Consider the following 12,774-nt stretch of genomic DNA (forward strand, 5'->3'; position numbering starts at 1 on the left):
CACTGACCAGGACCCTCAGGACCCTTTCCACAGCACTGCTCTCCAGCCCCTCATTCCCCAGTCTGTCTGTACATCCAGGGCTGTCCCATCCCACGTGCAGAACCCAGCCCTTGTCTTTGTTAAACTTTACACAGTTGGTGATTGCCCAGCCCTGTCATTTTTCCAAGGCTCTCTGCAGGGCCTTTTTGCCCTCCAGGGAGTCAACAGCTCCTCCCAGTTTTGTATCATCTGCAAGCTTACTTAGTATCCCTTCCAGTCCTGCATTCAAGCTGTTTATGAGGATTTTTAAGAGAACTGGGCCTAAGATGGTGCCCTGTGGAACCCCACAGGTGACAGGCCGCCAGTCTCATGTCACCTCGGTTACCGTCACTTTTTGTGCTTGACCTGTGAGCAAGTTGCTCACCCATCACACGATGTGTTTATCCAGCTGCGGGCTGCACACTGAGATAGATGATATCCAAAGCTTTACTGAAATCCAAAAAGATTACATCTACTGACATTTCTTGATCAGATGGGCGGGTTACCTTAGTATGAAAAGAAATTAGTTTTGATAAGCACGATTTTCCTCTCATAAAGCTGTGCTGGCTATGACCAATGACTGTGTTGTCCTTCAGGTGTTTTTCAATACTTCCCAGAATAATCATCATCATCTTCATAATTTTACCAGGCACTGGAGTGAGACTGATAGCCCTGCAGCTTCCAGGGTTATCCTTCTTGCCCTCTTTGAAAACTGGGACCTCTTCAAATTCCCAAGACTTTTCAAAAATCATCAAGAGATGCCTCGTGATGACATCAGCCAGCTCTTTATGTATTCTCAGATTAATCTCCTCACACCCCAAAGACTTATAGGGATCTATCTGGAGCAGCAGATCCCTCACACCTTCAGGGTTAACTCAGAGTTTATCATTCTCACAGTCACAGTCCTCTAGCCCAGGGTGCTGGGACCTCCTTAATCCATCATCAGTGTTGAAGATAGAGGCAAAGAAAGCATTAAACATCTCTACCTTGTCCATGGCCCTGGTTGTGAGGTGACCATCCTCATCCTGTAATGGGCTGTTGTCATTTCAGCACTGCCTTTTGCCATTAATGTATTTTAAAACCCCTCTTTTTATTGTCCCTCACATTTCTGGTGGCTTCAATTGCAATGGAACTTTGGCCACATGAATTCTCCCCCTACAGTGGTGAGCAGCATCTCCGTATTCCTTCCACATCACCTGACCTTGCTTCCAGTGGGCATACACCTTCCTTTTTCACTTTATCTCCAAAAGAAGATTCCTGTTCAGCCAAGGTAGCCTTCCACCTCACCTGCTTGACGTATGATTTTTAGGAATTGCCAACTCCTGTGCTCTCAGGAGATGGTGCTTAAAAAGTGATCAGCACTGATCAACCCCAGGACCTTCAAAAGCATTTTCCCAGGGGACTTTATTTACTGGTTCCCTGAGCAGCCTGAAGTCTGTTCTTCCCATGTCCAGGGTTGAAGTTTTGCTGGTGCTTTTCCCTCTGTCACCAGAGATTTTAAACTCAGTGGCTTCATGGTCACTGTGGCCAAGACAGCCACCAATCTCCACTAAGAGGATCACAAGATCCTCTCTGTTGACTAGCAACAAATCAAGGAGGGCATCTTTCCGAGTCAGCTCTCTTAGTACCTGTACCATGAAGTTGTCATCCAGGTGTTTCAGGAATACAGAGGGAGTATATGAAAATTGTGTTAAGAAGCAGAATACATTTTAAGGCCTGCTGTGGATCTGATGACCATCTCCCCATCTGAATATGTTCCCTGTGTGTCCAGGTCATTGTATGGTAATAATGCATTTGAAATTAACCTCTTATGAAATGAGGAGAGGAGACTAAAACATCCTGGGGTTCTGCCTGTGCCAAATCAAAGCTTCTGTCTGGAAGGTAAAGTGTAAGCAATGTGTGGTTATTGCTCTTTTAGATATGCAGTGACTAACAAATAAGAGAAATATGTATATCAGTTTTAATACAACCTTTTCCTAAATGTCATTATTTGCGGAAAAGTACAGTGCTACCATGCACGAGGGAAGACTGATGTAAGTTAGATATAAATTTAATGTGAGCAGGAGTATGTTTCATGGTTTCTCAGACAGTGTCACAGAACACTACTGATTAAACACTCCATTGCAGACCAAAAGAGACAGAGTCATCAATTTTTACTTGAAATGAGTTGTATAAAACAACATATTAACTTTGCTGTCTGGCCCTGTCCACCCCCCATCCATTCCTCCTCTCTCCACCACTCCTCCTTTCCCCTGATTTAAAAAGAAATGGTTCCTGCTCACTCTACTAGTCTTCACTAGTGGTGCTGAGCAGTACTGGGTATGCTGTTCCAATGTGGTTACCATGGCGCCAGACAACCATCTGTAGCTCATACTCATCTATCTTCACTGTTTCACGTGTGACTCTTTCTTCAGACAGCAGGAAAATGACTGTGTAAAGGGCAAATTCAAACTCTGGGCTGACACCAACAAAGGTGCTTCCAATTGGCTTGACTGAGCCCTTCCAGCTGAACTGGATGCTCAAAACTTGGTCATCTTTGTCAGGCTGAAAGCATAAATGAAACAACAGAATAATCTCCAACACAGCTGTGACTGGACAGATAGAAATTCTGATTCCAGATTTTTGAGAGCTTTGTAAGATTCAGTCATCCTTTGTGTGCCTGGGTGCTATAGCTGGAGCACAGTCTTTTCCCTGACCCCTGGAGCATACATGACCATTTATCCCAACTAAGCCTCAGCAGTGTTGCAGTTCTGTAAACACCAGCACTTCTTTTTAAAATAGTTTTTGCAAAAAAAAAAAAAGCTGGAAAGCATGTTAGTAGTCATTCTGCTTATATACAGTTATATACTGTATATACTTATTACTGTTCAAAACTCTGAGGCTATGATTGCATCATTACACCTGTTCCATTACACTTCTATCTCTGGATCCATTTGTCTTGCAAAGGCCCCCAGCAGCTTGTTCTTACCCTAGTTTTGTTCTTCCGAGCCACGTATCCCTTGTAATCAATCTGGTTGTGCTTTTCCTGAAGGTAAAATTGCACCCAGTTGTGCAAACCTAAGATCTCTTTACCACGCCTTGTTTCTCCAACAAAAACATGTTCAAAACCACAAGAATCAGGTCTATAATGAAAAAGAAAAAAACAAAATACATAGGTCTTTAATATGTTTCATAGAGCCATAGAATGGTTTGGGTTGGAAGGGATGTTAAAGCTCATCTCGTTCCAACCTCCTGCCAAAGCAGGGACACCTTCCACTATCCCAGCTTGCTCCAAGCCCCATCCAACCTGGCCTTGGACACTGCCAGGGATGGGGCAGCCACAGCTTCTCTGGGCAACATACAACAGGGCCTCAGCACCCTCACAGGGAACAATTTCTTCCTCATATCCAATCTAAACCTGCTCTCTGTCAGTGTGAAGCATTCTTCCAGTTCTATGTGTAACATGGCACTTGGGCTTACATTTACCTAAATCGGAATAGCACAGAGATTTTCAGTGCCCATACCCATCAAACATACCTGTCTCCCTCTTTCCTGGCATAGAGCTGGAACCAGATGTCATAAAGCTGATGCTTGAAATCAGCAAGGTTTGGCTTTGCTAGATTTTTTTTCAGCAGATAGTCATGAGCTAGCTGAAGGATAGAAAACCAAGATACATACACAGTTTAGTTTTTAATTCAGTGTTTTCAGCAACAAAAAAGATCTGTGTTACTCACTCTCATGACCTCTGTCGCTAAGATCGCATCAAGGAAACAATTGTTTTCAGCTATTTCTTCTGGAGTCACTACTTCTGCTACACCAGTTGATGTCTCATAGTTGTCCAATAAGGAAATAAAGGCTGCAGAAAAAAGAGAAACTTTCAGTCTGCTCATATGCCTGATCCAGGCATTAGAGTGCCATCATAAAAAGTCACCATAGAATATGCCTTGACAGCCCTTAGAGAAAGTCATTCCTTTATATGTCAGATTCCACTCCCAGGTACACTGTTAGGTGTAGGCCTCAAGGTGACTCAAGGCCAGATCATTGCTGTACTTTTTAAAGATCTTTTTAAAGATAAAGAGCTACTAAGCTTCCTTATGGAGCTGAGTGATGAAGTAATAATTACCTTCTACCAAAACAAATCATATCTGACCACCACAATTACAGACACAGGCTTAGGACCTTGAGCTATGCTGGCACAAGGTTTTGTGGGCATTATTTCAGCAGAGAAATAATAGAGCATAAACCTATACGAGATGTCTTGAGCTTGAGAAAAATTAGGGAAGGAAACATACATTCATAGACTTGGCTGAAGTATAGCCCCCAACAGAAATGCAAGAACTAGCTATGGGTCTAGTACTATCTAGAAGGGCTTAGAAGCTGTGAGTAAAGGAGTAAAGATTAATTTGGCGTCTTTTTCAATACATAGAATCATAGAAGGGTTTGGGTTGGAAGAGACTTTAAAGATCATCCAGTTCCAACCTCCCTGCCATGGGAGGTCCCTCCCTGCCAGGGACACCTTCCACTATCCCAGGTGTCTCAGAGCCCTAGCCAGCCTGGCCTTGGACACAGCCAGGGATGGGGCAGCCACAGCTTCTCTGGACAAACTGTTCATTACTGTGTCTCAACCGCCCTCACAGGAAAGAATTTCTTTCTAAATTCTAATCTTAACCTACTCTCTGTCAGTTTGAAGCCATTCCCCCTTGTCCTGTCACCCTTGTAAAGAATCTCTCTCCATCTTTCCTGTGGGCTCCCTTCAGGCACTGCAAGGCCACAGTGAGGTCACCCCAAAGCCTTCTCTTCTCCAGGCTGAACAATCCCAATTCCCTCAGCCCTTCCTCCCAGCAGAGCTGCTCCATCCCTCTGCTCCCCTTGGTGTCCCTGCTCTGGACTGGCTCCAGCAGCTCCCTGTCCTTCCTGTGCTGGGATCCCAGGGCTGGATGCAGCCCTGCAGGGGGGTCTCAGCAGAGCGGGGCAGAGGGGCAGAATCCCCCCTCCCCTGCTGCCCACGCTGGGGCTCAGCCCAGCTCAGGGGGTTCTGTCCCAGCGCACACAGCCAAGGCAGGGCCAGCTCTCATCCACAGCACCCCTGAGTCCTTCTGCCAGGGCTGCTCCCTCTGCTCATCCCCAGCCTGGATTGATTCCAGGGGTTGTCCTGACCCTAGTGCAGCACCAGCACTTGGTCTTGCTAAATCCCTGTGAGATTCCCATGGGCCACTTCTCGAGCTTGTGGTAAGTGTCTCATCCCTTTTACTTTGTAGTGGAAGAGCCAGAGAATTCAGATTTTGCCTAAGGAACAAAAGGATGTTCCTCCTGAGGCTCAGGTACAGGTACCCTCCATGCAACTGTTACGAAAACTCCCTTCAAATGACCTACAGCCTGATGATCCTCACCACCATCCGAAGAATATACAGTGTTATATTTTAGGCAAACACATCAAAACCAGCACAGATTTTTTTATATCACATCCACCATTAACAAAAGAACAGGTCTCACTTGCAAAAGTTTTTATGCTCTTCAGGCGTTCTTCATTTACGTTGTGAAAGAGATGTCTGGCTGCGTTGTCCTGGACAGCACCGTCACCTTGCTGTGCTGGGCCTGCTTTTCCCTAGGAAGAACACCAGAGGAAAACAATGTAAGGAGTAAGATGTCCTTAGAGGAGATAGTGCCTGCCTTTGTAATAATCAAACCAAACCCCATAATGCTATCAGGATTCTTTGCTAGGAATTGTCTTCCTATGAAACAAGAGAAGACATTACAGAACTGCCAGCATAAAGAAAAAAGACAATCTCTGGCACTGTAAGAGCCTGAAATTTCTCTGTTGACACAGATGATTGTGATGGCCCATGTGATAGTTCTGTTCTGCTCAGTAACCAGCTGTGCTATTATACATCACAAATGGTAAACAGAAGTGATGTAGAGCAAGGGCTTCCTCCCATCACAAATAAATTAAAAGGAGATTTGGGTACCTTCTGTCTCTGCAGTTGTAAGGAGGCTTTCCTGATAATTTTCAAATTTCTATTTCATAAGTGGCATTCTCAAGGAAAGAAGACAGAAGATGAATAGCAGCTTGTTAACACGGGCAAGGGGTACCTAGATCCTTGTTCTGACAAATGGAGAAACCATATGGGAGAAGTTTTTCCCAAATGCATTTTGGCTTGAGGTAGGTACCACTATTTTGAGTTTATCAGCAACAGAAAATTTTCTGTTATAATATGAAGCAAAACTGGAATAAAGTGTTTGAGTAACATCAGAATAAAGTGAGTTCTTGTGTGAGGACAAAACTGGATTGTGAATATTCTGGCCTGTTGCAATTTGTGGTCAAAACACATGGTCATGTTTGCACTGCACTGAGCTAGCAAGGAGTGAATGGCTGCTTATCAAATCTCTCACTCCTCCCTCACAGTTCCCTGGGACTGGAAGCAAGTCCTGAAGTCTTCTTCACCCACCCCTCTGTGCTACTCCCCACTCTCCCAGAGAAACCCAGGAATTTCTCAAATTCCTCCCTTATTCCCCTAAGAATGACTTGCGACCTTTCTCCCTTTCTCCCTTTCTCCCTTGCTGCAAGTCACCCAGACCACACACACAAGTTGTCATTCACACACTGAAACACCCAGGGTGGAACAGGACATCTCTAGTGCTGCTTAAAGTGTGGTTAACACTGAATTCAGACTCTGTTTCTCAGGGTGTCATCGTGTTGGCTCTTGAAAACCTCCAGAGATGGGGATTTCACAGCTTCTCTAGGCATCCTGTTCCTTTGTTGTTGTTGAATTTCATGATGTTCCTTCCTTAGCCTGTTCCTCCAGCCTCCTGTGTCCAGTGGAAGAGAAGCCATGCACCTGAGCATATCGACTTCCTCACCACAGTTTGCTGTCATCTGTAAAACTGGAAGGGTTGCATGCTGGTTCCTCCTCCAGCTCACAGATAGAGATATGAAATATTACAGGGCCCAAGACAAACACCTGAGAGACTCCACTTGTAACCAAGGTCCAGGTAAGTGTGAAACATTTGTGATCTCTGCACCGTTCCCTCTCCTAAGGGATGCTTTCCTCACTGGACACGACAAAGGACAGGCAACTCCTTTAGCAAAAGGCACTTTTGCTGCAGCACCACACCACCCGTAATCCTGACTAAGCAACTGGTTACCTGCACATCAATTGTGTAGTCTTCCCCAGGCCTAAGGCGGTGAACATCTACATCCCACATCTCATTGAAAAGCTTAGAAAGTTCATGATTTAAGGCCTTCCTGTCAAGAAATACAGAGGAATATATGTGTTTAAAAAGGGCACATGCTGTTATTTCTGCAAGTCACTTCTAGAGTCTTCTAATGCCACTCCATGTTCGGGATATCAGCTTGTCATTAAGTTTCTCTTCCTCCCCACACCTTCCTGTCACTGCTGCTGGAAAAACCCCAATGCTTATGGTCCACATTCCTTTTCAAAGAATGCAGGCAACCTGTAAGGAAACCTGAGCCTTCCCTAAGGTTATGTCAGAATCTATTTCAACAAAGTTTTGTTGGTAAGTCTTCCTGCGGTTTTCCATGCACCAAAACAAAAAGGAAGATGGTACTTTTTCATTCTTGAGGATTCTGTGCACAAATCAGAGGCAAGCAAGAGATTGTTGCCAGCATGCTGCAACGCTACCAACTGAACAGGAAGCACAGAATTCTCTCTATGATGCTTTTCTAGCAGCAATCATATAAACTCTTCCTACCCTTTTTTCCTTCAAGCAAGATTCCACACAGAATGTTTTCCTTTGCCATGTGATTATCCCAGCATAAAGGTAGTGGTGACAAAGGGTGAGTAAGGCTCTAAACACCAGGTCTGCATACAATAAAAATCCCTCATGCACTGATCTCTGATGCACATACAGACCTACCCAAGCTTCTCCTTCCCTTATTTTTAAGGGAGTCTTTTCCTGCATAATAGTGTACAGTTTTCAGAAGTCTGTCCATTTGTCTATCAACAAGATTTAAGAAGGGTTGTGTCTTGGTTTTGCATGGCCTGGTTTTTGGTAGCGGGCAGGTCCACGGAGGTGGCTTATGTGAGAAGATGCTAGAAGCTTCCACCATATCCAGCAGAGCCAATCACTGATGGCTCTGAAGATGGACATGCTGCTGGCCAAGGCTGGGCCAATTAGAGAGGTTGGTAATGCCTCTGTGATAACATATTTAAAAAGAAAATCAACACAAACTGGGCACAGTTTTTCCTAGCCAGAGAAGAGGAGGAGGTGAGAACACGAGGAAAACAACATGGAGACACCAAGGTCAGTGCAGAAGGAGGGGCAGGAGGTGCTCCAGGTGCCAGAGCCAAGGTGCCTCTGCAGGCCATGGTGAAGACCATGGTGAAGCAGCTGTGCCCCTGCAGCCTGTGGGTCCATGGGGGATGCAGAGATCCACCCGCAGCCCATAGGGAAGGTGCCCATGCCAGGGTGGGTGGATGCCTGGAGGAGGCTGTGATCCAGTGGGAGACCCAGTGGAGAGAGAGGGCCCTGCTTCCAGGCTGGAGCAGCCCGTCCTTGGAGGACTGCACCCCGTGGAAGAGTGACCCATGCTGCAGCAGTTTTGGGAGGACTGTGTGCCTGTGGGAGGAATTCACGTTGCAGCAGTTTGGGGAGAACTGCTGCTCGTGAGATTTGGAGCCACGCTGGAGAAGTTCACGGGGAACTGTCTCCTGTGGGAGGGACCCCACAGTCTTGTGCACAGGGGAAGACTGCTCTCCCTGCACAGCAGAAGAAGATCTCGGGTGACAAACTGACCAAAACCCCCATGCCCTGTCTCCCTGCGCTGTCAGTGGGAAGGAGGGAGGGGTTGGGGGGAAAAAGATGTTTTTAAGGGCTTATTTTACTTCTCATTATCCTCCTCTGATTTTTTTTTAGTAATAAATTTACTTTGTACTTCTTAGTTGAGCCTGTTTTGCCCTTGGAGTGCTTTCTCATGGTCCTTATCTCAACTCATGAACCCTTCATTAATTTGTTTCTCTCCTCTGCCCAGCTGTGGCAGGGGAGAGTGAGGGAGCAGCTTTTGTCGGTGCCTGGCATTTGGCCAGTGTCAAACCACAACGGGTTGTTATTGTGATGAAGCACTCAGAGGTAGCTCCAGTTCAAGTACATTATGTCCACACTAAGAGGAGATCAAGAAGATGGAGGGGAGAAAAAAAGAAGTGGATTAATCTTTAAATGACTGACAGTGGGATCAATCAGTTACAAACCAGCACATGAATCAAAGCCCAGAGAAGAACCACTTGATAATTTTGAATTCTTCTCCAAAAGAAATGTTTTCCAGAGAAGAAGAAAAGTACAGAAGTCTGTCAAGAATTGGCATTTCTTTAAAATAGCTCTTGGGGCAACTTGCCATGATTTTACCAACTGGTTCTCCCAGACTGAACCAAGGCACCTTCAAGCCCAGCTCTGAACCTCTGATTAGTGTTAATCTTCTCCTTCTGTTCTGGCCAGGACGGAGATAACTCACTGCATCCTCTTGCCAGTGGCAAATTCCATGCTCTCTAGCAGAAAGAGCAAACAAAGATTGTGGCAAAGGCACAAAGGCAGGGCAGATAACCGTAACTACTGCAGCTGCCACGCCTCAGTCCACCTGTAACCACAGATCTGAGCTGCTGTGTTCCTTAGCTAAGCTGGAGGCACTGACAGTGCATTTTCCCTCGGGTTCTCTGGTACTTTGGGATAGTTGTGGATTGGAAATCTACACGATCACTTGAACTTTTAACTGGGCTTGAACAGGTGTCAATACCTGAAAAAAGGAAAAAGGCTAAAATTTCTAGCGTATAGGAGCCAAAGGATATGTTCATTGTCAGGGTTATACAGGAATATGAAGGAAGATTTGTGCTTGGAACACGTACTTGCATGGATCTCGCAGTGGAGAAGAAGGAGGCTGTCACAGAGGAGCTTCATTCAGCCCCTGCCCAAACGCCAGGCTCTGCTTGTAGAGTAAGTGGTGCTTGTGGCATCACATTATCAACACTGGCTGGGCTGCCCAAACAAGGCCCCTGCTCAATGTCCCAGGGAGCTGCCTCAGAAGCCAGCAGCAGCAGCAGTTTTATTTATTTCCAGCCATACTTCCATATTCTTTCCAGATTCTTAAGAAGAGCAAGCCCTTCTCAAAAGAGCTTACAAACCACCACCAAACAGAAAACTGCTCACCTCAGCAGCTCAGCTGAAGGCCCAAGGACACGACTGGTGAGTTCACAGAACAGTACCAGAGATGTTTTTCAAACTTCAAGCCTTTACCTTGGACTGCTCTAATTTTATTGGATCACTTTTGTCCTGGATTCTGGACCTTCTTGCTGTCTCCTCCTCTGCATCAGCTTATCCCGTCTGTTTGAGAACCATCATATTATGTTTAATAGAGTTTTTACTTTGGAAGGAACTACTGGTGGTGGAGAGGAGTCTGCTGCCTGCTGAACATCCAAGGTATGTGGAACATTAGGGAGGGTGTCAGCTGGGTTTTATTATAATATTTTGTTCCACAGATACAGTATTTTATATACGTATATTTTCGTATGTGTGTATTTTGGTGAAAGTCACCTATCTAGGAGAGATCTGTCATCCCTTTAATACCCACTGCTTGTTCTCAGTCTGCTCTTGGCAGATTTGTCCTGTGTTTATAAAGCACTGTAGGGCTCTGTTTGACCTTTCCTCCTTTAGAAATATTATGGAATATCACATGAGCTCGAGGTGTCTACTCAGGAGAGGGTTACAGCAAGCATATACCTAGAGATTTCAATCCCCGTTTTTGTTTAATAAATATTCTTTTACTAAATGTATTCCTGCATTCAGGAAACTTGTCCCAAAACTGAAATCACTACATTTTACAAAATAAAAGCCTTTGCTCTCCTTTATCTCTGTTAGGTGCTACCACAATGTCATAATGAAGTTTTCCTCTCCTTTTTGTTGTCCCTTTAGTTTCCAAACAGAGAGAGCACCTGTTTATGCTGTAAATGAAGATTTAAAAAAATATACCCTTGCCAAAGCAAAAAAACTTGTCTAGCAACCTATATAGTCATCTTGTAAAAACTCTTTCTGGATGGTATTTCTTTAAAAAGGGCCATAAACTTAGCTTACACATACAAGGTGAGACAACTTCAATGAGAAGATGCCCAACACCTTCATGCAAATCCATGACACACCAGCAAGTAGGTAAGGTTTTCCTGGAACAGGGTATTGCATATTTACTCCCTGGTTTTCAACACAATGGCATGGCTGGCTCAAACACAGAGATGTTTATCATCAATTCTCAATCGCCTCCCTATGGTGAAAGTTCTGAGTTGTTAAATTTATGCTTTCACATAGAATTAATTATTTCTGTGCAAGAAGTCTGGCCAATTGGATTTTGTCCAGTTGGAGCCTTGCTTGGATGTGCTTATGTGAGCAAAGCACCACACCAGTAACCACACTCAGTCTGCACTTTTAAGAGCTGAGAAAACTTGGGAGAGGCTCTTTGCAAGAGTAACTGATGCACCAGCAGTGTGGCTAGAGCAAAAGAATCTAACATCTTCATTTTATTCTTCATTCTACCCAAAACAATGCTCCAAGAAGAAGACTTTATTGCAATACATCAGAAATGACTCAAGACACGAAGAGAATTAAAGGTCAGTGGCAAATAATGTGTGCAAGTCAACAGTGTCAGAGCAAGAAAAACATGTATTGCAAATGGGTCACATGAAGCCCTGCAAAGGTTTGATTGAACACCTTCTCCAAAGCAAATTTACCTTCCAAGATCCTTTCAACAACATGCAATTTTATAGAGCCTTTAATCTTTACATAGAGAAGAAAAGGAAATATATGCAACAGCTTTTATGGCTAACAGAAGATAGAAACAATTCTTTAGATTTTCATCTTATGCCAGTATCTATGTCTTCTATTTGAGTCCAGTGATTTTTTTATTTTTTCATTTAAAGCTGGTATTTGAAATACCGAAGGATAAATATGGCAGGTTTTGTACGTGGAAAGGAAAAGGCAATGTCAAGGGGCAAACATAAGAGTGGAACAATCTGTCAAGGTCCTGGGCAGGCAGCTGATGTTTGAAGAACTGATTCTAAGTTGCCAGCTATGTTTAAGCACAGTCTGATTTTAGCATCGCCTTTATTTTAAGCTAATGGTTCAGTAGCCTCAGCGATGTTTTACACTGTGAAACACAGCAGTGAGTCAGTAAAACAGAACAGAAGGAGGACCAGGGTTCTTGCTGTGTGCCATGTCATGTAATATTCACCCTTTTACAGACAAATCTATCCCATCCCCACTATCCTTCCTGTTAGAGGAGAATTAGTATGATTGTCTCTTACCCACTTGCCATGCCAGGAAGAAGTTTTTCTCTTGGCAAATACTCTGAGCAGGGAGAAGGCAGCCAGAAGCTCAGCAATCCTCCCGTAGTCCAAGGCACAGAGCTGTGCTCCTCTTACACCCTCTTGCCCGCTGAGGACTGTCACTCAGCCTGACAGGAAGGCACAGGAGAAGCAGGAGGTGCCAGTTCCCACAACAGTCTAAGGACAACACCACAACTCACGCCTCTCTCCGCGCAGGAACACTCACACCAGGAAGTCAGAGGTATCTGTAGCAAGCTGTTGCCTCACTTTATCTTGCATCTTGGATTATTTGCCATACAGATTTTACATCTCTGGATGACGTTTGAGCCCAGAAAAAAGCACTGCAAGCCTGAAAGCCTTGTGATAGACGGGACATGCTAGTGTTATTCTGTATCTAGTGATTATTTGACAGTAGAAGGGAAGATGATAATTAAACTGAGATCAAAAAAAAACAAAGGCG

At 44.6% G+C, this 12,774-nt stretch overlaps 1 protein-coding gene across 2 annotated transcripts; it reads right to left on the reverse strand.

Moving 5' to 3' along the window:
- Nucleotides 1-2,154: 2,154 nt before the first annotated feature.
- Nucleotides 2,155-12,479, reverse strand: LOC125324889 (poly(U)-specific endoribonuclease-A-like). 2 transcript variants are annotated; one of them, XM_048301385.1, is made up of 7 exons: nucleotides 12,298-12,479; nucleotides 7,141-7,240; nucleotides 5,491-5,602; nucleotides 3,732-3,853; nucleotides 3,535-3,647; nucleotides 2,987-3,140; nucleotides 2,155-2,562 (listed from the first exon to the last, which is right to left on the reverse strand). In XM_048301385.1, the coding sequence occupies exons 2-7, from the start codon at nucleotides 7,198-7,200 to the stop codon at nucleotides 2,305-2,307; spliced, it is 819 nt and encodes a 272-aa protein (XP_048157342.1). In that variant the 5' UTR covers nucleotides 7,201-7,240; nucleotides 12,298-12,479; the 3' UTR covers nucleotides 2,155-2,304. The 2 variants fall into 2 exon arrangements, with proteins under 2 accessions (XP_048157342.1, XP_048157341.1); XM_048301384.1 differs by having other exon boundaries at nucleotides 12,294-12,479.
- Nucleotides 12,480-12,774: the final 295 nt, after the last annotated feature.

Source organism: Corvus hawaiiensis, chromosome 4, assembly GCF_020740725.1.
Source record: "Corvus hawaiiensis isolate bCorHaw1 chromosome 4, bCorHaw1.pri.cur, whole genome shotgun sequence".
Lineage (NCBI taxonomy): Eukaryota > Metazoa > Chordata > Aves > Passeriformes > Corvidae > Corvus > Corvus hawaiiensis.